We start from the raw sequence: 24,952 nt of genomic DNA on the forward strand, positions 1-24,952 counted from the left end.
TTCATGTAATTGCAACACCGAGATCATATCTAACGACCATGAAGAGATTCTCAGTCATCCAGGTCATGGTTGTCCCAAAGGTGCTTTTCTTCAAGGGGCGACTAGAAAAAGGGTTGCTTCTATTTAAGGAGAGCAGAGAGCTCAAGGCTGTCCATTGGCAACAACTCACTCTGTGTCCTTCTGAAACCTTTTGACTTTGGCCTAATGTAAGTTCCCCCCAACCCCAAATAAACCAGACAGGGGGAAAATGGTGAGCTTATTGTGCTTTATTGTAACGTTACATTAAGAGAATCTTGTGAGTATAAAAGTACAAATCTCCCACTGTTTCATTTTAACCACCTGATGATTTAGAGTGAATCTCTTCTGGGTGTCTTTTTCTGCCCGTTATTCAGCTATGGGCTTCCCCTGGCATTTATCGGATCCTCAGCTCTTCTCCCCCTCATTTTCCAAGATCATTCTGACACATACCATTATGTCCCCTTCTTCCCCCCTGCCCCAAATTCCCAGGGAAAACAGATTGTGGGCTGTGAGAATGACATGTCATTACTTTTATTTATTTGTTTTCATAGTTTAATGTCTACAGCAGTCTATCTCAACTAATTGACTCTGGGCTGAAAACTCTTTTAAAATGCATGTGCTCAGGATCACAGGTGGCATCCCTAAATTTTCTCTTCCCATTTATGTGATATCTGCTCCTCCCTCGGGAATCTGGTTCGCACTTCTGTGCCTGGTGTGGAAGGAGCAGGTGCACTTTCCCTTACTTGGTCTCTTGCTCTTCCTGAGGCTCCCTCCACCTCAAAGATGAACTCTTCCTGCTCGTCTTGATTACCAGCTAACTCCTGCAAGGCCAGGTTTGCAGGGATATTGGTTGTGCCAGCATGGTAGCCACAATGGAACGTGGACATCCAATTGCTGCCTGGCCTGTTTCTTGGACATTCTCACGGATATTGTAAATTTGTAGACAGCCAAATCTTCTCTGTTGCATGCTAGATCATCGATGCATGGATGACAAATCAATGTTAATATTCAATAAGTGCAAGAGGGCCTTCCAAAATTTAGAAGTGAAATGACTTCCTCGGTCTGTTATTGCAGGATTGACCAATCCTCTGTATCTAAAGATGGGATCTGTAAAGATTTGGAGCCTCTTCTTGGTTCTTTTGAAATAATAAAATAGGCCTATTCAGAATTTGTTCTTGTGATTATACACATAATATGACTTAGTAACTTACATATTTTAATAGGCAAACCAGCTGCTCTAAGAATCCAGTAGAAATTGAAGGCTTAGAAGCTTCGCAGTGTTTAGTAGGAAATTGGGGTAGAAAGTATAAGCCCTGATTCTTAGTGTTGCTAGATCAGGCTTATCAAACTCGATTTCATGAAGGCCGGATCATCATTGTGGTTGTCCTCTGCGGCTGGGGGGGAGAAGGGTTGTGGCTGTGGTCGCTGCCAACTGGGCATGACCCAGCCGCATAGCCAGTTTGCTGTGGCTCACGTGGATGATACCTGTAGTGGCTGGGCAGGAATCGAGAGGGAATCCAGGGGTCTCCGATGGGTGGAATGGGGTGTGGGAGGCTGGTCCTGCGGAAGAAGATGAGGTGAGGCAGGGGGCGGGGCAGGTACAGGCAATGTGTTTTCAGCTGCTTTCTGTACCTCTTGGTTTCCCACCCCTCCCCCACCAGCTTGGTCTGGTCTGGTGGGGGGATTGCCTTCCACCTTCAGCGCTGCACCATGAATGGGGATCACCCCGCCATGGTCAAAGTAAATCCTGGGCACTGCGCTGCAATGGACAGGTGAAAAGCACAGGTTTTGTCTGGAGGAGGAGGAGGAGGAGCAGGAAGAAGAAAGAGGGAAATTGGCCACGTGAGAAGCATCCCGGGATGGTGGGGGATGGGAAGAGACGACGCGAGCCCTTACAGTTTCCAGGATGGCCATGTGGGACAGATCTGACCTCATTGTGGGCTGGATTCGGCCAGCTGGCCTTGAGCTTGACACCCCTGTGCTAGAGCATGCTAGGAAGAGAGAAAATTGAGATGGTGTGCAAAGAGAAAGGTTCTCCAGAACCCAAGGAAGAGAGAAGTTGTATGGTAATGGAACACATTTTAGAAGTTGTGGTGGTCACAGGAATACACGTTCTTCATGTAAAGACTATAGGTGCCACAAAACACCTGTATTATTTTGCCAGAAAGGTCTCACCGTCCAAATTGTCACATTTATATGAAGGGCAGGTCAAGTGCCTTTTGTTGGGCAACAGGATTCTACTTGAGTACAGGTAGTCCTCGACTTACAACAGTTCGTTTAGTGACCATTCAAAGTTACAACAGCACTGAAAAAAGTGACTGGTGGCTGTTTTTCACACTTACAACCGCTGCAACATCCCCATGGTCACAGACTCAAAATTCTGATGCTTGGCAGCTGGTTCATATTTATGACGGTTGCAGTGTCCTGCCATCGTCTGATCCGCCTTTGCGTCCTTCTTGCAAGCAAAGTCAATGGGGAAGTCAGATTCACTTAACAACCCTGTTACTAATTTACCAAGTGCACTTAACAACTGTGTCAAGAAAGGTGTTAAAGTGGGCCATAGCTCACTTCTCAAACGTTTCACTTAGCAACACAAATGTTGTGCTCAATTGTGGACCTAACTCGAGGACTACCTATAATCATACAAGGATGGTGGTCAAAGAATACTAGATCTCTTTCTTTTCTTCTGCAGACTGAGAAAACAGTAGGAACCTGTGGGGTAACTGGCCTTGGAAAAGGATTCTCATTAGGAGCATCACAATACAATGACTTAGCCAAGCATCATAGTTCTGAGGCTAGCTGAAAGTCTGCAGGGAATTCTTCAAAAGCTCTTTGCACTTACCTCGGTCTATACCGGTTTACACTCCTGCATGCAATCTTCCTGATTCAAAAAGTTGTTTCTGTTGCCGTTGCAGCCACCAAACTTGAATGGTTTACAAATCTTGGTCGTGCGATCGTAGTAAAAGCGAGTAAAGTTTTCTTTGCATGGTCCAACATCTAATGGTTGGTCACACGTATCTAGCATGGCTTCTGGGAGATTCAGGAAGATGAACATAAGAGAGGGGTGTGTATAAAAGTGTGCTTTTATTTAACAGCTTGAATGTTTTCTTCCATATACAACAAGGGAAACTGCAGAAGCGACTCTTGACAATGTTGACCAAGCAATAAAGATAACTATCCATACATCTGGTCTCTACATTTTCAAGTTTTCTATCTCATTCTCAGGGGGCTTAGTTTGGTTTTTCTGAGCAGACATTAGTGCTGCAAAGTAGAGGGTGGTGTTGGAGTTGTCCTCTTTGAACATCTTTCCAGTATAATTTTCTGAAGTTGTCCTGCCTTCCACTTTTCCCCATCTGAAAAAGCTCAAAGGAAGCAGTTGTGCCTCCTTGGAAATTAATGGAAGCATGGGTTGTGTGTTAATTCAAGTCGTACAATTATGGACAAATCCAAACTTCTTCAAGCCAATGTGAAATATATCAAGAAGTGAAGCACATGCATAGGAAAATTACAAGCAAGTGATAGAAGGTCCAAAGCCATCATATATCTTAAAGGTCAAATGAAATCCACAATGGAGCTCTTACCTGGAGACAAAGGTTTCACGATATCTCCTATAGTAAGGATAAGAAGAAGTATGTTATTTAAGGACGCTTCTAGGTGTTTATCCTTGCCATCTTCCAATTCTTCCCAAAAAAATTTTTTTTAAAGTTCAGATTAACCACATCTCTTCTGACTGTTTAAAGACATTGAGAGGATCGTAAGCACGAAGATGTTTGCATTTTACAAATCTAAAGAGGTTGAACAGATCAGCACTTGCCTGTCCCAAACTCAAACTACCACTACCTTCATTTGGCCTCTCAACTGCGTGTTAAAATATAAATATGCCACAAAGATGTGTGTGTGGTTGAGAGAGGGGGAGAGAGAGAGACTAAGAAAGAGAGAGAGAAAGGGAAAGAGAGACAGACACTAAAAGAGAGAGATTAAGAGAGGGTAGAAAATAGTATAGGAAACTAGAAAAATAAGCTTCTCTCTCTGACTTTGAGAAGATGAGCAATTAGTGATTACCTACAACTCTCATGAAGTTATTGTTTGAGAGTTCCCAAAGGGTATTCTAAAAATTCCAGATCTAGAAAATAAGGGGTTTTCACTTATATTCCTCAACGGGCACCTCTTCCTGATAATAAATTCACTCTATACAACGGTGGGATTCTACCGGTTCTATAGAACCCCTTGTTAACTTTCTAAGCAGTTCGGAGAACCAGTAGTTAGAAGCAATTTCCTTTTGTTTTTTCCCACCCTTATTACATTCTTGCCAGTACTCCTAGACTTCCTGTCTCCAGAGCTTCTGGGGCTTGACTTTCTTAAAGGGAAAGCATTGTTTTAAGATTTTTGCACTGCTGTTGGAAGGAAATACTTCCCTGGACACTCAGTACTTTGAAGAAATAATTGAATAATGAAGCAAATCTTTTAGTGACAGGGAACCAAGATGAGTGACATTTAGCAAGGCTCCTTGGCTAACTAGAAAGATTGATATTCAAACGTGAGTTTACATACCCTTTCTGAGTTTTGGTCTAAAACTGGTTTTTGGTGAAGTTTAATTCTGTGTTTGATGACGTTTAATCCTGTGTTTATTAATGGGATAATTTTCCCTATTCAGCTTCAACAAGCAACAGCTACTGTTGTGATTTAATTATTTGTATTGTGTTTGAATTTTTTCCTGCCTTGTGGTTTCTTTTTCTATCTGGGGAGGGGGTCTTCCTTTACTGTTTTAGTGGTATCTGGCACTGTCCATTTGGGGTGCACTTCCAAGAGGCAGGATGCAAGTTTGGCACTGATTTTTTTATTGCCTTTCTGGGGGACATAGGACCTTTCCTTAAATCTGGATGATTTTCTTAGGATATCTTGTGAGGTGAGTCAGACCAGCTGGTATCTTTAAGTGGTGCAAATGGATCTAAGGATTACTTATTCTGTGTATGCTCTTTCTGGAGAGCTTAAATGACCTCTCTGCTAAAGGGTTTCACTTTATGAGCAAGAGCTAGCTGCTGATAGTTATCATTACATTTTAACTATTTTAATTCCTCAAGGTGCTCTGGCACTCTGCCTGATTTGCAACTCCGGCTTGCAGGTATTTAAATCAAATGATTGGTATTTATGGCAGCTTTTTGCAAGCAAAGAAGCTTTTTGTATTTTTGTACAGGTAATCCTTGACTTACAACAGTTCATTTAGTGACCATTCAAAGATTCAGTGACACTGAAAAAAGTGACTTATGACCATTGCAGCATTCCCACTGTCACGAAACGCCAGGCGAAAAGTAGCGCCTTTTGATAAGAGTGATGTCGAGTTGGCCACGTCCACCCAGTCACATGATTACCAAGCCACACCCACCAACTAAGCCACGCCCACAGAACAGGTTGTTTAAAAAATTGAATCCAGGTATCTTAGAACTGCAACCCACAAAATTTTCAGCTAACTGAGCCCAAATGCTTTGCTGAAGACAACAGGAGGAAAGATCTTTGAACTTTCAAAAATTGTGGAAAATCTATAGTAGCAAACTGCACATTTTAACACAATGACCACAAAATGCAATATATAGTATAGTGTCTATTGTAAATTTCATAAAATATAATATTTTTAAAATATTTAAAAATGTAGTTCATAAGCAAAACAATTCAAGGAAATGATGTCAAATTTCTCAGTGGTTGCTTTCCTTGGTGCTTTGACACTAAAGGGCTAATTTAAAATCCAGGAAGAGCATGACAAGCCCAGACCATATGTTTAATATTTCAGTTCCTGAATTACATTTCCAACAACAAGGAAATGGTTAACTCTTATGAAATGTATCTTGTAGTATTTAATAAATATAGAATTTTTACCTTGCAGATGTATTAAGCACATACATAATTTTAAAAAGAGAAATGCAACTGCATATCTCTGTGTAACAGAACAATAGAGTTGGAAGGGACCTTGCAGCTCTTCTATCCAACCTGCTGATCAGGCAGAAAATCATATACCTTTTCAGACATTCTCTTCTCTAAGAAACCTCCAGAGTTGGAACATCCACAACTTCTGAAGGAAAGTCGTTCCACTGATTAATTATTCTCATGGTCAGGAAATTTCTCCTTAATTCTAAGTTGCTTCTCTCCTTGATTAGTTTCCATCCTTTGTTTTTGTCCTGCCTTCTGGTACTCTGGAGAATAGGTTGACCCCCTCTTTTCTGTGGCAGCCCCTCAAATATTGGAACACTGCGATTGTATCACCCCTAGTCCTTCTTTTCCCTAGACTAGACATACCCAATTCCTGCAACCGCTTTTCATATGTTTTAGTCTCCATGCCAGGGGTGGGATTCAAATTTTTTAACAACCTGTTCTTTGGGCGTGGCTTAGTTGGTGGGCCTGGCTTGGTGGTCATGTGACTGGGTGGATGTGGCTTGGTGGCCATGTTATTGGCTGGGCATGGCCAACTCAATATCACTCACATCAAGACACGCATCTCCTTGCCTGGCCTCTCATGACTATGGGGATGCTGCAACAGTCGTAAGTGTGAAAAATGTCATAAGTCACTTTTTTCAGTTCCATTGTAACTTTGAATGGTCACTCCACACAAGCACAAGCTCCACACAAGTACCAGCAAAGGAGGGGGAAAAAACTCCAGAGAAGTTCCTGAGAAAGGAAATCTAGTCCTGCCAAGAATGTAATAAGGGTTAACGGAGAGGCAGTTTCTGTAAGCAACACCAGAATGTTTCCTTCCTGCCTTCCTTACAGGATTAGGCCAGTAATTTCTTCTAACAACCAGTTCTCTGAACTGCTTAGAAGGTTAACAACTGGTTCTAGTGAATAGGTGCGAACCTGTAGAATCCCACCCCTGCTCCAGGCCCCTAATTATCTTCTCCGCACTCTTTCTAGAGTCTCAACCTCTTTTTTATATTGTGATAATCAATTAATTAATTAATTCTGGGTGGAGGAATATAAAATTGTTTCAACGTACCAAACACATCACAGGCCTTGTTGCATTCGTCAAACGTCTGAAAATTGTTTGCATTTCCTCCGCAGCCACTGTAAATAAACAATTGGCATCTCTTGTTGGAGACATCATAATAATAGCGAGGAATTTTACCCTTGCATTTTCCTTTCCTGGCCCATAATTTGCAATTCCTCGGTGTTTCTAAAAGGAAAACGGGTATTGGAAACTAAAGCTCTGTTACATCTCTTTTTTGAAATGCAGAAATGAAAATATCAAGCAACAATAACTGGCTAGTCCAGCTTCTTGAGAAGGACTTGAAAGGTGGATTAAGTGCCATAAACATAATAATCATAATAAGAAAACAGAGGACAGTTCACTGTGCATTCTATCCTTCTAGAGTAATACTTAAAGGTCATATTTGTCCTGCAGAAATGGAGGTAGAGATATACTTCAAGTAAAATAAACTGTCTTTGCCTGTTTATTTTTCATTTTTTTAAAATTCAATATATGTTGAAGTTATGCAAAGGACAGCCAAGAAAAGCATTGGTGCAAGTAAAAATGGAAACTTAGTAGATGTACAGGAAACAAAACATGAACATTGAAATAATGTAATTTAAAAAATAACAATGCTGGCAAGGAAAAGCATATTGCAAGATCAGTTTGTACAAAAGATCAAGGGAAAAAGTGGATAAAGATAAACCCTGGCAATGGCTTCCAACAGGAACATTAAAACAACAACATCAACAACAACTAAAGACTTGATTTTGGCTGCACAAGAATGAGCTTTTCAAAACAACGCAATCAAGGCCACAACTGAAAAATTATCAAATGATACAAAGTGCAGGTTGTGCAGAGAAACAGAAGAAACCGTAGATCATACCCTCCTGCATGAAGATCACACAAACTGATTACAAACAATGACATAACGCAGTTGCCAGAATGATTCATTGCAACATATGTGTAAATTATCACGTGCCAGTAATGAAAAACTGGTGAGAACATATATGTTAACTATGCATTACGCTATGTCTACATGAACCACCTCATATGCAAAGTCAAGTCTCATGTCAGACTCCACTTATTAGTTTCAGCCACTGGTGTGACTATTGGAGATCTGTCAGTGGCTGAAGTATTGGACAACGCTGGCTATAAAAAGCCGGTGCTGGCCGCGATTGTCACTTTTTTGAATCAGTTTGTAAATAAAGAGTTCTCTACACTACTGGGTCTGCTCCTTCCTCATCTGTGCCCATTTAACAATATAGTTGAAAAAGTAGTTGAAAATAGGCAGGTTAAAATACTGTGGGATTTTCAAATATGAACTATTAACATCTTCGCTCATAAGTTCATAATGCACGAGAGATAGCTGTGGTTGAAAAGAAGAAAACTGGATAACTGTTGTGTACTAGGCCCGTGAAGGGGAACCTATCGCAAGCATGCCACAGGTGGCTTGCAGAAACATTTGTGCCAGCAGATGAGCCGCAGGTAAATTTACCTCACTGCATGTGTGCACTTCACAGCTGATTTTTGGCAGGTTTGAGGCCTTTTTCAGCCTCCCAAAGTCTTGAGGAAACCTTCTGCAGTCTTTGCAGGCTGAAAACTAGCCCCGTTTTGTCACTTTCTGTTTTTCCGAAAATACCAGAAGTGATGAAATGGGGCTAGTTTTTGGCCTGCAAAGCCTGCAGAAGCCTTCCTCAAGTCTTCTGGGTTCTGGCACGCGAGCGTGAGCATGCAAGTGCGCACACAATTTTTGGCCCAGGATCCCAAAAAGGATAGCCACTACTCTACTAGGGGATAGTAAAATAAAAGATGAATTAGAGAAAACCACGAAGTATCAAAACTGAAAGATTATGGCACAAACTATCTGTGGTCCCCCCAAAATAAAAAGTTAATCTGATATAACAGGGGTGTCAAACTCAGGTCATAACGGCGGTGTCACGTGACCTACGGGGACTTTTTTCCCTTTGCTAAGCCAGACGTGGGCGTGGCCAGCATGTGACGTATCTGGGCCGGGAGTTTGACAGCCCTGTGATACAATATGCTCTTGACAAACCCACGCTGACTTTTAGTTATAGTACATTTATTAATTACTCAGACACATATTGTTTCAAACCTTTCTAGTTCCTTGCTCAGTATAGATACTAAATTGACAGATCTGTAGCATACCCCTCTTTCCTTTTCTGAATTGTGAGACTACATGTTTTCCTGTCCTGGTTTCAGTGAAAGGAATACAGTAGCACTAGCACTTAGACTTATATACCACTCGATAGTGCTTTACACAGTACTCTCTGAGCAGCTTACAATATCAGCCTATTGCCCCCAACAATCTCGGTTTTCATTTTACTGACCTTAGAAGGATGGAAGGCTAAGTCAACCTTGAGTTTCTTAGAATCAAACTCCAGGCTTTGGGCAGAGTTATCTACAATACCGCATTCTAACCACTGCGCCACCACTGCTTTTACAGTAACCCCCCAAGCAAATGCAAGGCAAAATGCAGTGTGATGCAGACACTTGGGGACAAGGCTTACAGAGATGCTGGGCAGGAGAACATGCACTTTGGAAAGAGCAGTTGGAGTAGAGCATTTAGAGATTTGTGAAGGCATCAGGTTGTTTTCCTGATGAAATGACAGCTGATGGGCAGGAGAGGTGACAGGAGAGGAAATGGGAAGCAAGAGAAAGACCACGTATGTTCATTACAGCTTATTGTAGGATGAGGAGTAGACATAATTCAAGATAGATAGTCCATAATCAGAAAACACACAATGTTGTCAAAAGTACCAAGGGAAGAGTCAAAGACTTAGTCAGGAACAGTCTGAAGTTGAAAACAGAGCAGGAGTCAAGAGCAAGACTAAACAAAGTGCAAATCCAGATGTCAAAGTTGGTTTCAAGCAACAGAAGGTAGTCCTGACATGGTTTAAATCTTCTCCCTGCAGGCATGTACAGCCAAACCTTTCCTTGCTCAATAGGTCTTTGACAGATTAGGTCAGGCCTGCCTGGGCAGAAAATTGGTAGATAGGTAGAAATTCAATATTTTTTCCTACCGGGTTCTGTGGGCGTGGTATGGTGGGGATTCAAGTGACTGAGTGGGCACACCCACTCAGTCATATGACCCTCCCCCACAAAGCCACACCCTCAGAACTGGTAGGGGGAAAAATTGAATACCACCACTGTCTGATTTGCCTTTATCTTTTAACTCTAAGGTCAGCCTGTCCATCTCTGCGCAGTCCAAAATCTTTCTTATCACAGTCCCCTCAGATGGTATATTACCCTGTTTCCAGTGCTGTGCATCAGTGGTGGGATTCAAAAACTTTTACTACCGGTTCTGTGGGCGTGGCTTGGTGGACGTGGCCATGTGATTGGGTTGGCGTGGCTTTTTTGCAGCCCCCATGCATTTTTGGGAGCTTCCTAGCCACATAGGAGCCTCTCAGGGGGGTTGCTTTTGCTCCCCTAAGGCTCCTCTGGGGCTCTGGAAGAAAAGGAACAGAGCATGGGAGGGGCCTGCAGCACCCCTCCAAGCTCCATTTTGGGAGCTTCCTAGCCTCAGAGAAGCCTCTGGGGGGTCATTTTTGCTCCCCTAAAGCTCCTCTGGGGCTCTGGAAGGCAAAAAAGGAGGGGTGCCTGAGCTTCTCCCTTCATTTTTTGCCTTCCTGGGCCTCAGCAAGGGAAATTCCGGCACAGCTGATCTTATCTACAGCTGATTGTCGGAAGGGAAAAAAAAGAAATGCCTTAGGCAAATATCAGGCAGACAGGCAGGGTGAGTGAGCATCGGGTGGGAGGGCAACCGGGTGGGGGGCATGGCCAGCCACAACTTACCGCCGGTTCGGCGACCCACGCCAAATTCTTGCTACCAGTTTGCCGAATCTGGTGTGAACCGGCGGAATACCACCACTGCTGTGCATACACTATTCTGGCCGCTGTTGTTATGCGTAGGATGGTATATTTGTTGGTCTTAGTATAATTTCACTGTATAAGTCCCAATAGAAAGAATTACGGTCTAAATTCAATTTTTTGTTTTGTAATTTCCTCCATCCACTTTTTAATCTTATTCCAGATTTTTTTTGCTTCAGGGCATGTCCACCACATGTGGAAATAGATGCCATGTTTATTTTTGTATTTCCAACATTCTGGTTTTCTAGTTGGAAACATCTTTGCCAAACTGGCAGGGGGTTGGTGCCACCTATACAACATTTTGTATATAGTTTCTTTATACGTTGCTGATAAGGTTAGTTTATAATCCCCACCCACACACACACATTTTTTCCCAATATTCTAATTCAATACTGTATCCCAAATTTTTATCCCAAACAATCATTGTTTCTTTTACAATTTCTTCCTCCATTTTAAAGTTCAAAAGTAGGTTATATGTTTTAGATATCACCTTCTTTTCCAGTCCCTGGATTATTTTATCTAATTGTTGCTGCTCTTTATAAAATCCATATTCTTTATCATTTATATATCCAGTCTGAATTTGTAGGTAGGGCCAACAGTCGATATCTATACCTTGTTGTTTTAGTTCTTGTGTTGTTTTCAGCCTTCCTTGTGGGTCAATGAATTCCTTATATTTTCTTACTTCATTTAAATCCATTGCATTGGGATATATCATCGCTTCCATCATTGACAGCTAGATTGGTATTTTCGTGTAATGATTTTTTCCCCATACCTGAATCTCTGATCTGATGTCTTTGGAAATAAGAATTTGCATTTCCTTTCCCATAAGAATCCATGCCACCCTCGTTGCAAGTAATGTACCTTTACTAAAAATATTCTTTTTTAAAATTTGTTTATTCAAAATTTCAAAAAAAAAAAAAAAAAAAAGAGAAACATGTTCTCTCACATTTTGCAGCATTATAACAGTGCACATATCTATTAGTGTCAATTGAATTCAATTAAATGATAAATAAGGAATTGAAGATACTTCTTGAAATTAATATAAATGAACACACAACGATTCAAAACTTATGGGATACAACAAAGGCATAAGTGAGGGGTCTGACAATAGCATTTGCAGCAAAAAAAAAAAAAATTATAATAATATTTTTTTATTCTCCAAATTAATCCAGTCTCTTATCCAGGTTATGGCCACTACCTGGTAATATAATTCCCAGTCCAGAAAAAAGCCACCTCTACTTCTTCCATCCTACATTAATTTCATTTTAATTCTAGGTGTTTTTCCCGCCCAAACAAATTTGGCTATTACCTTATTTAGCTCCTAAAAAAAGGGTTTGCCTAATTTTATTGGTATAGCTTGAAACAGATATAATATTTTCGGTAATATGATCATTTTAACTGTGGCAATCTTTCCAATTAGTGAGATCTGTAAGTTTCCGCATGTCTCCAGATCTTTTTTAAATTTTTAATATTAATTTATAATACTTATTTTCCTTAATTGAGGAGCATCTTGCTGTTAACCAAATACCAAGATACTTCACCTTTTTGACTATCCAGATTTCCAATTTTCCCTTTAGATCTTTTTTTCTGGGCATCCATCAGGTTTTTGATTAATATTTTTGTTTTATTTTGTTTATTTAAAATCCTCCTACTTTGCCAAATTTTTCAATTTCTTGTAATAGACCAATTCCACTTTTGCCAGGTTCATCTATAAAAATAACACTACATAGTTGGCAGATGTTTGTGTTTTGTATTCTTTTCTAATTGTAGTTTCCCTTATTTCTTGTTCTTCCCTGATATTTGTTAATAGTATTTCTAATGAGAGGATAAAAAGTAGAGGTGACAATGGACATCCTTGTCTCATTCCTTTGTTTATTTTAAATATCTCAGTTTTGTCCCCGTTGAACCAAAAACTGGCGGTTCGGCTTGAGTAAATTGCCGATATCATTCCTATAAATTTTTCTCCAAAGTCCATGGCCTTCAGTTGTATAAAAGATTGGCAATTTAACTTATTGAATGTTTTTTGTGCATCAACACAATGTGATATCTTGATGCAGTATATGATGCCATGCTTCACAGCAGGAGAGAAGTGCTGCCAAAACTGACTTTTCATTGTCTTTCAAGAAAGGCTGGAACCAAGTAAGTCTCTCTAATTTAGATAGATAGCAAGAATCATGGATCCCTCACAAACAAAGGAAAACAGCTCAGGTGGAGGAAATAGGATGAGATAGGAGAGATGCCAAGATACTCAAAAGATGCCAGGTCTGTGATTGAGAGAGAGCTAGAGAAATTCCCAAAAGTGAATAAGTAGCGGAAAAAAGTCCCAGTCTACAGCCAGATCCAAACAGATGGAAGTCTCAATTCAACACTGCAGCAAATTTCATCGATGGTTAGGTGCAAAGTAGCAGCATTTTTCCAGAAAACATTAAAATATATACATTTTAATGGCATATAATACAATTTCCTTCATGGAGCATTATTGCAAGGCTGTATGGACAAACAAAAGCATCTCCAGGCATTACATGTGTTACAGGTCCAAAATTTGCTGTGAGAAATATATAATTTCTTTTGATTCTATCGTATTTTACTCAGTTCTAAGGTGATCCCCTTTATAAATACTCACACAACTCTTTGTAAGAAAATCAGTAAAAACAAGAAAGCTTGCTTTATGGCACGTCTTTAAGAAACATCTTTTTGCATTTTTACTTTTTTAAAAGATTTCATAATTTTGCAGTTTGCATCCATTGATAAACTCCTCACTACTCCAGGGCCTGGATTGCAGAACTGTGATTAAATTAAATTTAGGACTAAAGAGTTTGCAGATCATTGATTGATGGACAAGACTAACATGCCATTTGTTTTAATGGTGTGCTGAGGCAAAGCTTGAAATTTCTTCCTTACCAGAACGTTGACAGGTAGCTCTGCATTGACCCAAAGCTTTGAAGTTGTTTTTATTTCCTCCACATCCACCATAAATGAATCCCTCACAATTCCCAGTTGCTGTGTTGAAATAAAAACGAAGGAGCGAAGCTTTGCACTTTCCTGTGATTGGGGGAAGATTACATATCTCTGGAGATACAGGGGAAAGTGAAGAACAAAATAAGACAGATTGTCCTTCTTAAGGAAACCCTGAAGTTATTTGCATGACTCCAAATATTTCAGAATATATTCAAAAAGAAGATACAGACAAATCCTCCCAAAACTCCAGAGGAAGTGAAAATACATTGCCTTCCCAACCATAGTGAGAACCCTGCATTTTGAGTCTTTGCCAATTGCCATTGGAAGCCCTTCAAGCAACTGAGGTGCACCCTGGACAATGCAAGCTCCTGCATCCCGAGAAAGAGCTACCAGCCGCCACCACCACCACCCCATTGCTGTGAATCCAGCCTTTTGAGGTGGACTGAGAAAATGGTTTGGGAAAGCTTTCCTGCCATTTGCTTGAGGGTTAAGGATTGTACTCTAGCAGACTGAAGTCAAAGCCTCTTCTGGAGCTGGACATTCAACACTGAGGGAATTTGGGAGTGGGATTGGCCTCTTCCAAAGATTTCACGTGTACCTTTCTTCACCCAGACTTAAATCTTTGTCGTGTTTGCTTAGGGTGGGAATATTCATATGCTGTTTTATAGTAGCTTTTGGAATCTTCATAGGAAAGCTTATACGAGGAATGCAAGAAAGATTTTAGCTGTGTCTTTTTATACGATGTCAGGGTCTCCAACTCATTAAAATGCTCACATTCCATAATGGTTACCACTGAACTAAGAAGGATGGTGTTGACTGAACTCTACCTTTACTCAGTCTTCCATTCTTCTGAGGTTGGTAAAAAGAGGACATATATTGTTGGGGGAAAATTGCTGACTCTGTAAAGTGTTCAGTGAATGCTGCTAAAGTATTGTGGGTTGGTATATAAGTGCTAAGTGCTATTGCTATAGAGGTGACTGAAATGTTGCAGAAAAGAGACTTTTATTCTGCGTGTCTTGGATGATTCATTCCAGAAAACAGCTTCCTAAAAGCAATATAATCGTCTAGTGGCTCCTCCATCATCAAGTCTGTTCTTACTCATGACTTGGAAGAGAAAGGGGTGGTTGCAAGGAGATTGTATGTGGTGGTGCAGAGAAAAAAAGATCTTATCTACCTACCTCGAGAAACGGCATCCTGAAAGCCGAAAAGGAGCAGTCCAAAAGCGAGGATTATGTAGTTGAAATGCATCATGGTGATGGAAGTAAGGATCCAATGCTGAGTTGAGCCATTTTATAGATTATTCAACAGGGAACTAGACCTGGGCATTCATGTGGTTGGAACACCAAGGTCCAGTACCCCAAAACTGGAATAATGCTCACATCCCAAGATGGTTACTCCAAGGACCAATGGGGAATATTACAGAACAGTAAGTGTTCTTATTGGAAAATAAATTTTAGAAGTTTATTGACTTGTAAAGTCAATCACTCATTCAGGTAACTGCAACACCGAGATCATATCTAATGACCATGAAGAGATTCTCAGTCATCCAGGTCATGGTTGTCCCAAAGGTGCTTATTTTCTTTCTTTTTTTTAAAATAGATTTTATTAAATTTACAATTTAAAAATACATCGACAATACATTTACAAAGTAGAAAGAAAAACGGGTAGGGGGAAAGAAGGAAAACACCCAGCCTAGCACATCGGATAAAGGCTGGTTGGGGGAAAGAGAAAGGATATAGAGGGAGAGAAGGGAAGGGAAGGGGAGGGAGAATAGGGCAGAAATACAATTAAAAATGAATGGTATCTTTTTGTGACAGTCTGTAAGGATCATTTCTCTTCATCATATCCAATCTACACCTCTTTTCCATTATGTTTAAGTTACTTTTTATCATTTACATAATTTGTCTCTGTGTAAGCCAATTATACCATGAGTCCCAGTTGTTGTAAAATGTTGAGGACTCTTTATGCTATCATTAATTTATCCATTTCAGCACACTCACAAATTTTCTGAATAACCATTTGCTCTGAGGGTGTATGAGGTAATTTCCAACATTGAGCAAACGCTAATCTAGCTGCGGTTAGAATATGGATTATTACATATTTTGTTTTTTTGGATAAATATCTATCAGAGATCCCTAGCAGGAAGAACTCTGGTTTATAGTCTATTTGTTCTTTAGTTATCTACTCCAACCATTTTCTAATTTTTTGCCAAAATTTTTAGGTAGTTTTACAAGACCACCATGTGTGAAAAAATGTTCCTTCAGTGCTTTTGCATTTCCAACACCTTGAGCTCATGTTAGGGTTCATCTTCGCTAACCTCGAAGGGGGTAAGTGCCATCTATATAACATTTTATACATATTTTCTTTGTACGCCGCCGATTTTGTAATCTTGATGTTTCTATTCCAGATCTTTTCCCATTCTGTTAATGTAATGCTTCTTCCAATATTCCTACTCCACGTTATCATGTTCCCTTTCACTATCTCTTGCTCTAATTCTACCTCTAATAAATATTTATAAAATTTGGAGATATTCTTTTTATTTGATCCTAATAAGATTTTATCTAAATATTGTAATTTGCTATAGATTCCAAACTCTTTGATATCTTGTTTGTATCTGCTATGGATTTGTATATATAACCACTGGTCAATTTTAAATTACTGTTCCTATAAGTCCTGTCGAGTTCTTAATTTTCCTAGAGGGTCTAATAAATCTTTATATTTAGTCATTTTTGTTATATCCAAATTGTTGGGATGAACCATTGCCTCCATTGTTGAAAGCCAAATCGAAATTTTTAAATAATGTTTTTTGCATATTTTTTTCCAATTAGTTACTAATGAATCTCTAATAAGGTGTCTATGAAAATACGACTGTTTAGTTTTCCCCACATCCCATAGAAATGCGTGCCACCCTCTCTGAAGATCGTGCCCTTCCAAGGCAAAATTCTTTTATTGAGTAAATTGACCCAGTCTTTTAACCATAATAAGTTGGCTGCCCAATAATATAATTCCCAATTTGGGAGCGCTAGCCCCCCTCTACTTTTTGCATCTTGTAAAGCCTTAATATTGATTCTAGCTTTTTTCCCTTGCAAAATAAATTTAAGTGTTACCTTATTTATATCTTCAAAAAAAAATTTGGGTAATTTAATTGGGATTGTCTGAAATAAGTAAAGGAGTTTTGGTAAATGTTCATTTTGATCGTGGCAATCCTGCCCAGTAGAGAAAGCTGCAGCTTATTCCAAGATTCTAGGTCTTTCTTAATTTGCTGTAATAGTTTATCATAATTATTCTCTTTGAGCGATTTACTATGTGGTGTTAACCATATGCCTAAATATTTGACCTTTTTTGTTGCCTGTATCCCCATGGTTTTTTCTAATTCTTTCCTCTGGTTCTCTGTTAGATTTTTAGTCAGTAATTTTGTCTTATTTCTATTAATCTTTAATCCTGCTACTGAACCAAATTGTTCTAGTTCTTTTATTAGGTTATGTCCTTTTTCCATGGGTTCCTCTAGGAAGAAAACCATATCGTCTGCAAACGCCTGTAGTTTATATTCCTCTGTTTTGACCCTAACTCCTTGGATTTCAGAGTTTTGTCTTATCCGCGTTAACAATGATTCTAAAGCAAGTATAAATAGGAGGGGTGAGAGGGGGCAACCCTGTCTAACGCCCTTTTCGATGTTTAATGGGCCTGTTTGTTCACCATTAATTAGTATATTGGCCTGTTGGGTATTGTAAATTGTTGTGATAATGTTCTCGAATTTAGTGCCCAGACTCATGTTATAGATTTTTTGTATTAAAAAGTGCCAATGTAGATTATCAAATGCTTTCTCCGCATCTAAGAACATGAGTGCAAATTGTTTCTCTGGATGAACTTCATAATATTCTAAGACGTCAATAACCGTTCTTAGATTATTTTTGATTTGGCGGGATGGAAGGAAACCATTTTGGTCTTCATGAATGTATAAATTTAAAACTTGTTTTACTCTATTCGCTATAATTGAGGTAAATAATTTATAATCAGCGTTTAAAAGTGAGATTGGTCTATAATTGTTGATATATCTGGCATCTACTTCCTCCTTTGGAATTAACGAAATCAATGTCCCCCTCCATGAGTCTGGCATTTTGGCTGCCAAAAGTACTTCGTTAAACACTTCCAGCATCAGTGGCCCTACTAACTCTATTGTGGCTTTGTACAATTCTACTGGAATCCCGTCTGGACCAGGGGATTTATTATTACTTTGATTCTCCATTGCAGATTTCAACTCAGACCATGTAATATCCTTATTTAATAATTCTTTCTCTCCTTCTCCTATTGTTTTATCATTCGTATTCTCCAGATAAGTTCTTATTTTGTCTTCATTGATTTCTTCTTTTTTATATAATCTTTGAAAATAGTTTAATATAATATCTTTTTTCTTCTCAATCTCATGTTGTGGGATGCCTTTCTCGTCTATTAGTTGGTGTATCAGTCTCTTTTCTTTTTCTTTTTTAAGTTTATAAGATAGCCATCTTCCTGGTTTATTGGCGTGTTCAAAGTAATTTTGTTTGGACCTTCTCAAGCTAACTTCTATTTTATCTTGTTCAATTAAATTCAGCTTATGTTTGGCTAATATTAACTGGTTTTGTATTCCTTGGATCTTAGGGGTTTTTTGTAATCGTATTTCTAAATCTTTGATTTGTTGTTGTAAAACGTTTTGTTGGGCATAAGTTCTCTTGTTTCTCATAGCATTATAGGAAATTGTTGTACCTCTTATAATTGCTTTCATAGTATCCCAAATATTCTGTTTTGAAGTTGTTTCATTATTATTATCTTTTAGAAAATAGTTTAGCTCCTCTTTCAGCTTATTAATATACTCTTCTTCATTTACTATTTGGGTGTTGAGTGTCCATCTTTTTTTTATTCCTCTCCTATCTCTCCAAATTAGCTGTATTGGGTTGCTACAAGTAAAAATGTGATGTGGTTTATCCAAACTTGTATAACCAGAGTTCTTCCTTCGGGATCCAACCAGGTTAATTCTGCCCTTACATCTTGTTTTACGTAAATTGCAATTCCTTTTTTCTTTTGTTTATCGGCCGGTGCCGTAAAAAGTTTCCCTAATTTTGGACAAATTAGATGTCTTTCATCATTTTTCATCATTTTTGGTTCTGTGATGATATCGGTCCTCCTGTGGTCTCCTTTTAAGTTCTTCTTTAGTGGATTGACCATTCGTATCCGTGAGCTGTTGATAAAAATCTTGGGCCTGTTCTGTTGATTCTATTTTGATTTTCCTCTCTTTCCACGTAATTAACATCCCTTCCGGGATTAACCATTTAAATTGGATTCCTTTTTTATTTAAATCATTAGCTAGAAATTTATAATCTTGTCTTATCATCCTCACTTTCTTGGGAATTTGTTTTAAAATCATAATTTCTCTGCCTTTATATGATATTGTTTCCTCCCTAGACATTTTCAAAATTAAATCCCTCAGACATCTCCTCAGACAGATATGGATTTCTCTTGGACAGTTGTTGGGTCTGGCATAGCTTGTGCTAACCCTATATACCTCATCAAACTCTTTAATTAGATCATCTTTTTCCTTTCCTAACCATTCAGCCAATATTTCTGCCATCAAATGTTCCAATTCTTCATTTTTTGCTTCAGCCACATTCTCCTGGAACCTTAAATACTCCATTGCTTTGTCCATCTCGAGGTGAACCAGTGAGTCTTCCGTTTCTCTAAGTACCTTTTTAAATTCCTCATCCATCCTTTCAAAGTTAGTCTCCATGCGTATTATTCTACTCTCTATATCTTTTATTTTCACTTCGTTTTTCTCCATGGCCTGCTGTAGAGACCCTATCTTACCCTCCACCTTCGATATATCCGCTTTCATTTCAGCCTTCAGTTTCCCCATCTCATCTTTCAATTCGCTTATGTCTGCTCTAGTTTCATTGTGATTTTTAATCATCATTTCTTGCATTTTAGATATAGCTTCCTGCAAGGATAATAGGGAAGTTTGTATATTAATGTTGGGGACATTAGGCTGCTTTTCCCCTGTTAAGGACTCCTCAATAATTTTTTGAGTTGTTGATGGGGTGGGTGTCAACATAGTCGATAGGGTCGGGGTAGCCTTCCTTCCTGTTTTTAAGGCCATAGTTGTCATGGATGTCATCTCTCTAAGTATTTGTTTTTGTTGATGCACAATTTTAGATATATTATCCCAAATCACCATTCAGTGTTTGGGTCTTGTATTTGAAAGTCTATTTGCGTATTTCAATTTAATATCTCACTCCACAGTCTTTTCCCCTATATCATAAATAGATATCTACTACAGTATTCTAGTCTATGTAATAAGAAAATTGGTCAGCAATAGTACATCAAATAACACTTTAAGGAATTAATCTTAAATGTCTTAAGTAGTCTAAATAATTTATAAATAGTTTATATCAACAGAGTTTATCCCTCTTTACTATTAATACTTACAACAGTAATCTCTTAACTCTATAATAATAGTATACCCCCCTCTTTTTTTTCCCCCAAATAAGTAGAATTATGTAAGCTATTTAGGAGATACAATAGGGAGGCAGGGGGCAAAACAATAAGAGAAAGGGTAGGAGAGAGATTACCACAGCTTCAGAGAATCAGCAAACAAAAAGTAAGGAAGTCATCTTAAGGAGAAAGAAGTGCCAAACTAGTAATATTAAGTAGTACCACGTAAAAGAAAGTAAGTTGGGTGAGCTAAAAGTCCATCTTCCAGCTAGAGAATTCTTTTCAGCCTTCCAATCAGCAAATGGTGTAATGTGCTGACTAATCTACAGTCCCAAAAGCGTCTTTCCCAGCCTTCTGTTCGCCTCTGCCTTCTTCCTCTTGCTGCTTCTTCTTTCTTTGCTTTCCAACTTTTAAATCAACATACAAATCTTCCAAAGTCCAATATAATGCTCAGTTTGTCTTCTCCACAGTATTAAATAGATGTAATAGTCATGTTGTGCTCAGATCTGAGGATTCATAAGACTCAGTCAATGTCAGTATTCTTTCACCTCCGTCGCCTCCCTTTTCTCAAGTAAAGTCAAAAAGAAAGATCCAAAAATCAGATGAAGCCCCTCACCAATTCCGGACCTCCGATCTACTGGTTTTAACAATCTCCCTCTTTCCCCAGCGCTTCCCTTTCACAGGGTAAATCTGTGCTTTCCTTTTGTGCTTAGGCTTTTCCGCTCTCCATTATAATCCTTTCATTTTCCCAACTGCTTTTCTGGCCGCTTTCCGCCCGACTTCTGAGAGGTGCTAATCACAACCAGGAGAGAAGAATTTATGCTGTCATTCTTCTGTCATTCTGCTCTCTTCAGTCTTCAGAGGATCCAAGTTATAAACCGCTTCTCTGTTCCTGTTACTCTCGGCCTCGCAGGCTGTCACTGCTTTGCTTATTCACTCAAGTGGCAGACCGGACTTGAAGCCGCCATAGAATGACACTCTTTTGCGCTGGGCTCGGGAGCTTCCCTCTTCACTGTCGGGGGGTTGCCTTCCCCCTTCTGCAGCTCGAGGTTCTCCACGTTGACACGAACCTCTCCGGGGTTCGTGTATCCCTGGGGGATCGCTCCTGGCACCAGAAAAGGTGTTCAAAGACTGCGACAGCCTTCTTCACCTCCGTTCTCCCTGTCCTGCCACCGCTCTCTCCCCAAAGGTGCTTATTTTCAAGGGGCAACTAGACTTTCTGATTTTTCTTTGAAGACATTTCATTTATCATCCAAGAAGCTTCTTCAAATGTATCTTTCTATCCTTGCAAGACAATTTTGGTTTTACCAACTCCATAGTCTGCTGTGCATTTACACAACAGTAGTGTCTCATCCCTTTAGACTCTCATGTAATCCAAACTCTTGACTCCAACTCTTTGCCTTCTTTATGAACCACTCACTTTTTCTTCATATATTTGCTTTGCAGTTTGATTCCCGTTTATTTACTCTATCAGACTGAATCACTTTCATTCCATTTTGTATTCATTATACCCCACAAAATCTTGATCACGCCCCTTCTTTTTCTACCACAATAATACTTTAGGCACATCTTTAGCTTTCTGGGGTGTTCCCGCTAGGCTTCCCAACTTTTAGTTCCTATAACAAAACATACTCCTTACACAGTATGTCAGATCCGTGTATCTATCATTTCTTCAATGGAAGAAGAAAAGTTGGGGAGACTGATAAATAAATCCTTCTTGATGTAACCTGAATATATTTAATCTTATATTGAATTTGTATAACCTACACATGATACAGTGGAGAGCTGAAACCCAGATGGCCAGAACCTATCACCTCTGAGAGAGACAGCCAGGAGATGAAGAGATCATAAAAATTCCAAAATGAGATGTCTCCTGAGAAACTCTGAAAAAGATTGTTCTAAAAAGGAGGTGGTGGGAATTAACATGTTGGCTCTTTGCTTCTCTAAATACACATCAAGATAAGGGGAGGGGTTTTAAACTCCCTTATCTACCTCTGCACGCCTGAGAAACCTTAGACGCTGCTTTTAACTCCTACATGAATTGTCTCATATCAATAAAGGATTCCTTTTTGATACGTTTGATATGTTTTCAGAAGTTCATTCTAGTTGATTGAATGGGGAAATTTCAAGATGTGTTCTCCTATCTTTAGTATACATTTTACCAAGTTTCATGGCCAGTTCGGCCTCTGTTGAGGAAATCAATAATGAGCACCATTTCTCGAGTTCCTGGAGGAACTGCTGCTTCAGTTTCTGCAGGATGAGGAAGTTGTGCCGTCCAGCAACCAGGAGAACCAGCTGGTGCTGCTCAGTGGTGGGATTCAAAAAATTTTACTACTGGTTCTATGGGCGTGGCTTGATGGGCATGGTGTGGCTTGGTGTGCGTGGCAGGGGAAGGTAACTGCAAAATCCCCATTCCCTCCCCACCCCACTAACCTGCTTTCCAGCTCCATTCTCCTGTGCAGGACAACCAAAGAAGACCCAGCCATTCAGCTGGGACTCAGGAGGCGGAGAATAGATGCGGGCGGGGCCAGTAGAGGTGGCATTTGCTGGTTCTCCAAACTACTCAAAATTTCTGCCGGTTCTCCAGAACTGGTCAGAACCTGCTGAATACCAACTCCAGTGCTGCTGCTACTCTCTGTAGATGAGGAGTCTCAGCAAGGACTCAGCACTGAGAGAGCAGAGCAAATACAATCTGCAAGGCTCCTTGTAAATAAGCCACCCTAGGGTTGCTTCTATTTTTTTTAAAAATATATTTTTATTGGTTTTTAAAACAAACATAAACAAACAAAACGTAAAAACATCAAATCATCTTCCATATATGTACATATAGCGTACCGGTTGGTTTACAACTTGTTTTGTGTCTTCAATTTTAATTACATTGTATATAATCTCGTATTTTCAATCAATATATTAAATACATTAATATCATTATTAATCTATCATTTGACTATACTTTTATTCATTCATGTTTTCCAAAATGATCATATTTTACTTAATTTGTTTTATAACAATTCGTATCATCGTCCCTGATCTATCCCAGAATCATTTTGTAGATATAATTAGAAAAGAATACATCTTTATCTATTTATTATTTTCTAAAAGTCTACATATTTCATTACTGTATTTTCTTGTCTAACTGTTGATAGAATAGTTCCCAAATTTTATAAAATTGTTTATCTTCTTGTTCTCTAATTTCAAATGTCAATCTACTCATTTCAGCACATTCCAATATTTTCTTAATGATTTCCTCCTGTGATGGTATTTTCTCAATTTTTCAATTTTTAGCAAATACAATCCTAGCCGCTGTTAATACATTTACTATCAGGTATTTGAAGTCTTTACTATATATTTCAGGTAAAATTCCCAATAAAAATATTTCTGGTTTCAAATCTATATGCTTTTTTGTCATTTTTTCCAACCACGTGTGGATTTTAGTCCAGTACTTTTTAGCATCCGCACAAGTCCACCACATATGGTAATATGAGCCAGGTATCTGATGACATTTCCAACATTTTTTGGATTTATTCTTGAACATTCTTGCTATTCTTCTCGGGGGAAAGTGCCACCTGTAAAACATCTTATACAAATTTTCTTTATATGCTGTTGACATTGTCATTTTATAATTTTGAGACCACAATTTTTGTCATTTCTCTAGATCAATCCCATATCCAAAATTCTTCCCCCAAGCAATAATAGTTTCTTTAACTTGTTCCTCTTCTAGTTTAATTTCTAATAAATACCCATACAATTTTTAATCACCTTTTCATCAGTACCTGTCAAGATCTTATCTAAGTCACTCAGTTTATCGTAGAAACCTTCTGTTTTAGAATCCTTATCATACCTTGAATGTATTTGCGCATATGAAAACCAATTCTTCTTTATAGCTTGTTCCTCTAGTTTTTGTATAGATTTAAGTTCAACCTTTTCATTCAATATTTCACCATATCTAACTTTGTTCCTTTTTGTATATTATAGGATAAGAAAATGCTTCAATAGTCGATAGCCAGACTGGAATTTTCAAATAACATTGTGTTATGACTCCCCTTCAAAATTCAAACGAACAAAACAGAAAGCAGCCATTTCACAATTAAATCAAACGGAAAGAAGTCTTACAAGATAACGGCTGGAGGGGACTTCCGGTTTGTCGGCTTTGGTGACAGCAGGGATTCGCCTTCTCTGCGATCCCTGCTGTGCTAGCCGCCTTGGTGCCTCCGATCCTGACGGATTTGGAGGCTAAGGCTTCCCTGTTGGGGTAGCTGAAGAAAGGGGGGATCCGGACGGGGATGAGGGGCATCACAACCCCCCCCCCAGCCGGCAATAACCCCTTCTCTCAAGACGGTGCAGCGGTGGTCTTTTATGGCCACCATAAAGAAGCCGCAATTGGATAAAGAATGCGCAGGAGGGAGAAGGAGTTTTTTTAAAGAAAGTTTTTCTTGGTCGAACTGGGACCTTAAGGACATATTTAACACCTGGGAAAGTAATGACTTGGAAGCTATAATGTTCCCGATTGATGTTTTCAGCTGCGAAGAAAAGTGACGAAAAGGGGAAGTTACTCTCCCTCCCTTATGGAATTAACAAATGGACAAGGGAAACCAGCCTTTTGATAGAAGGTAAAACCTAAACTCCTTTGTTATAAGTGGGAAGGGAGAGGCTTGGGAAAACAAATCTTTA

At 39.1% G+C, this 24,952-nt stretch overlaps 1 protein-coding gene across 1 annotated transcript; it reads right to left on the minus strand.

Moving 5' to 3' along the window:
• Positions 1 to 2,359: 2,359 nt before the first annotated feature.
• On the minus strand, positions 2,360 to 15,070 carry LOC148125050 (boophilin-H2-like). Its single transcript, XM_087938744.1, has 5 exons — positions 14,998 to 15,070; positions 7,001 to 7,177; positions 3,600 to 3,626; positions 2,861 to 3,048; positions 2,360 to 2,473 (listed from the first exon to the last, which is right to left on the minus strand). The coding sequence occupies exons 1-4, from the start codon at positions 15,068 to 15,070 to the stop codon at positions 2,867 to 2,869; spliced, it is 459 nt and encodes a 152-aa protein (XP_087794870.1). The 3' UTR covers positions 2,360 to 2,473; positions 2,861 to 2,866.
• Between the last annotated feature and the right edge of the window lie 9,882 nt (positions 15,071 to 24,952).

The sequence above is a fragment of the Pseudonaja textilis genome, chromosome 9, assembly GCF_049901715.1.
Source record: "Pseudonaja textilis isolate UNSWEBS1 chromosome 9, rPseTex1.2, whole genome shotgun sequence".
Taxonomy (NCBI): Eukaryota; Metazoa; Chordata; class Lepidosauria; order Squamata; family Elapidae; genus Pseudonaja; species Pseudonaja textilis.

What these genes read in the sequence shown, in the direction of transcription:
- LOC148125050 (XM_087938744.1), bottom strand. Translation starts at nt 15,070, where the DNA reads ATGATGCATTTCAACTACATAATCCTCGCTTTTGGACTGCTCCTTTTC. An exon ending in TCAGGATGCCGTTTCTCGAG is followed by an intron (nt 7,178 to 14,997) that starts GTAGGTAGATAA and finishes TTTTCCTTTTAG; the next exon opens with AAACACCGAGGAATTGCAAA. An exon ending in CGTGAAACCTTTGTCTCCAG is followed by an intron (nt 3,049 to 3,599) that starts GTAAGAGCTCCA and finishes TGAATCTCCCAG; the next exon opens with AAGCCATGCTAGATACGTGT.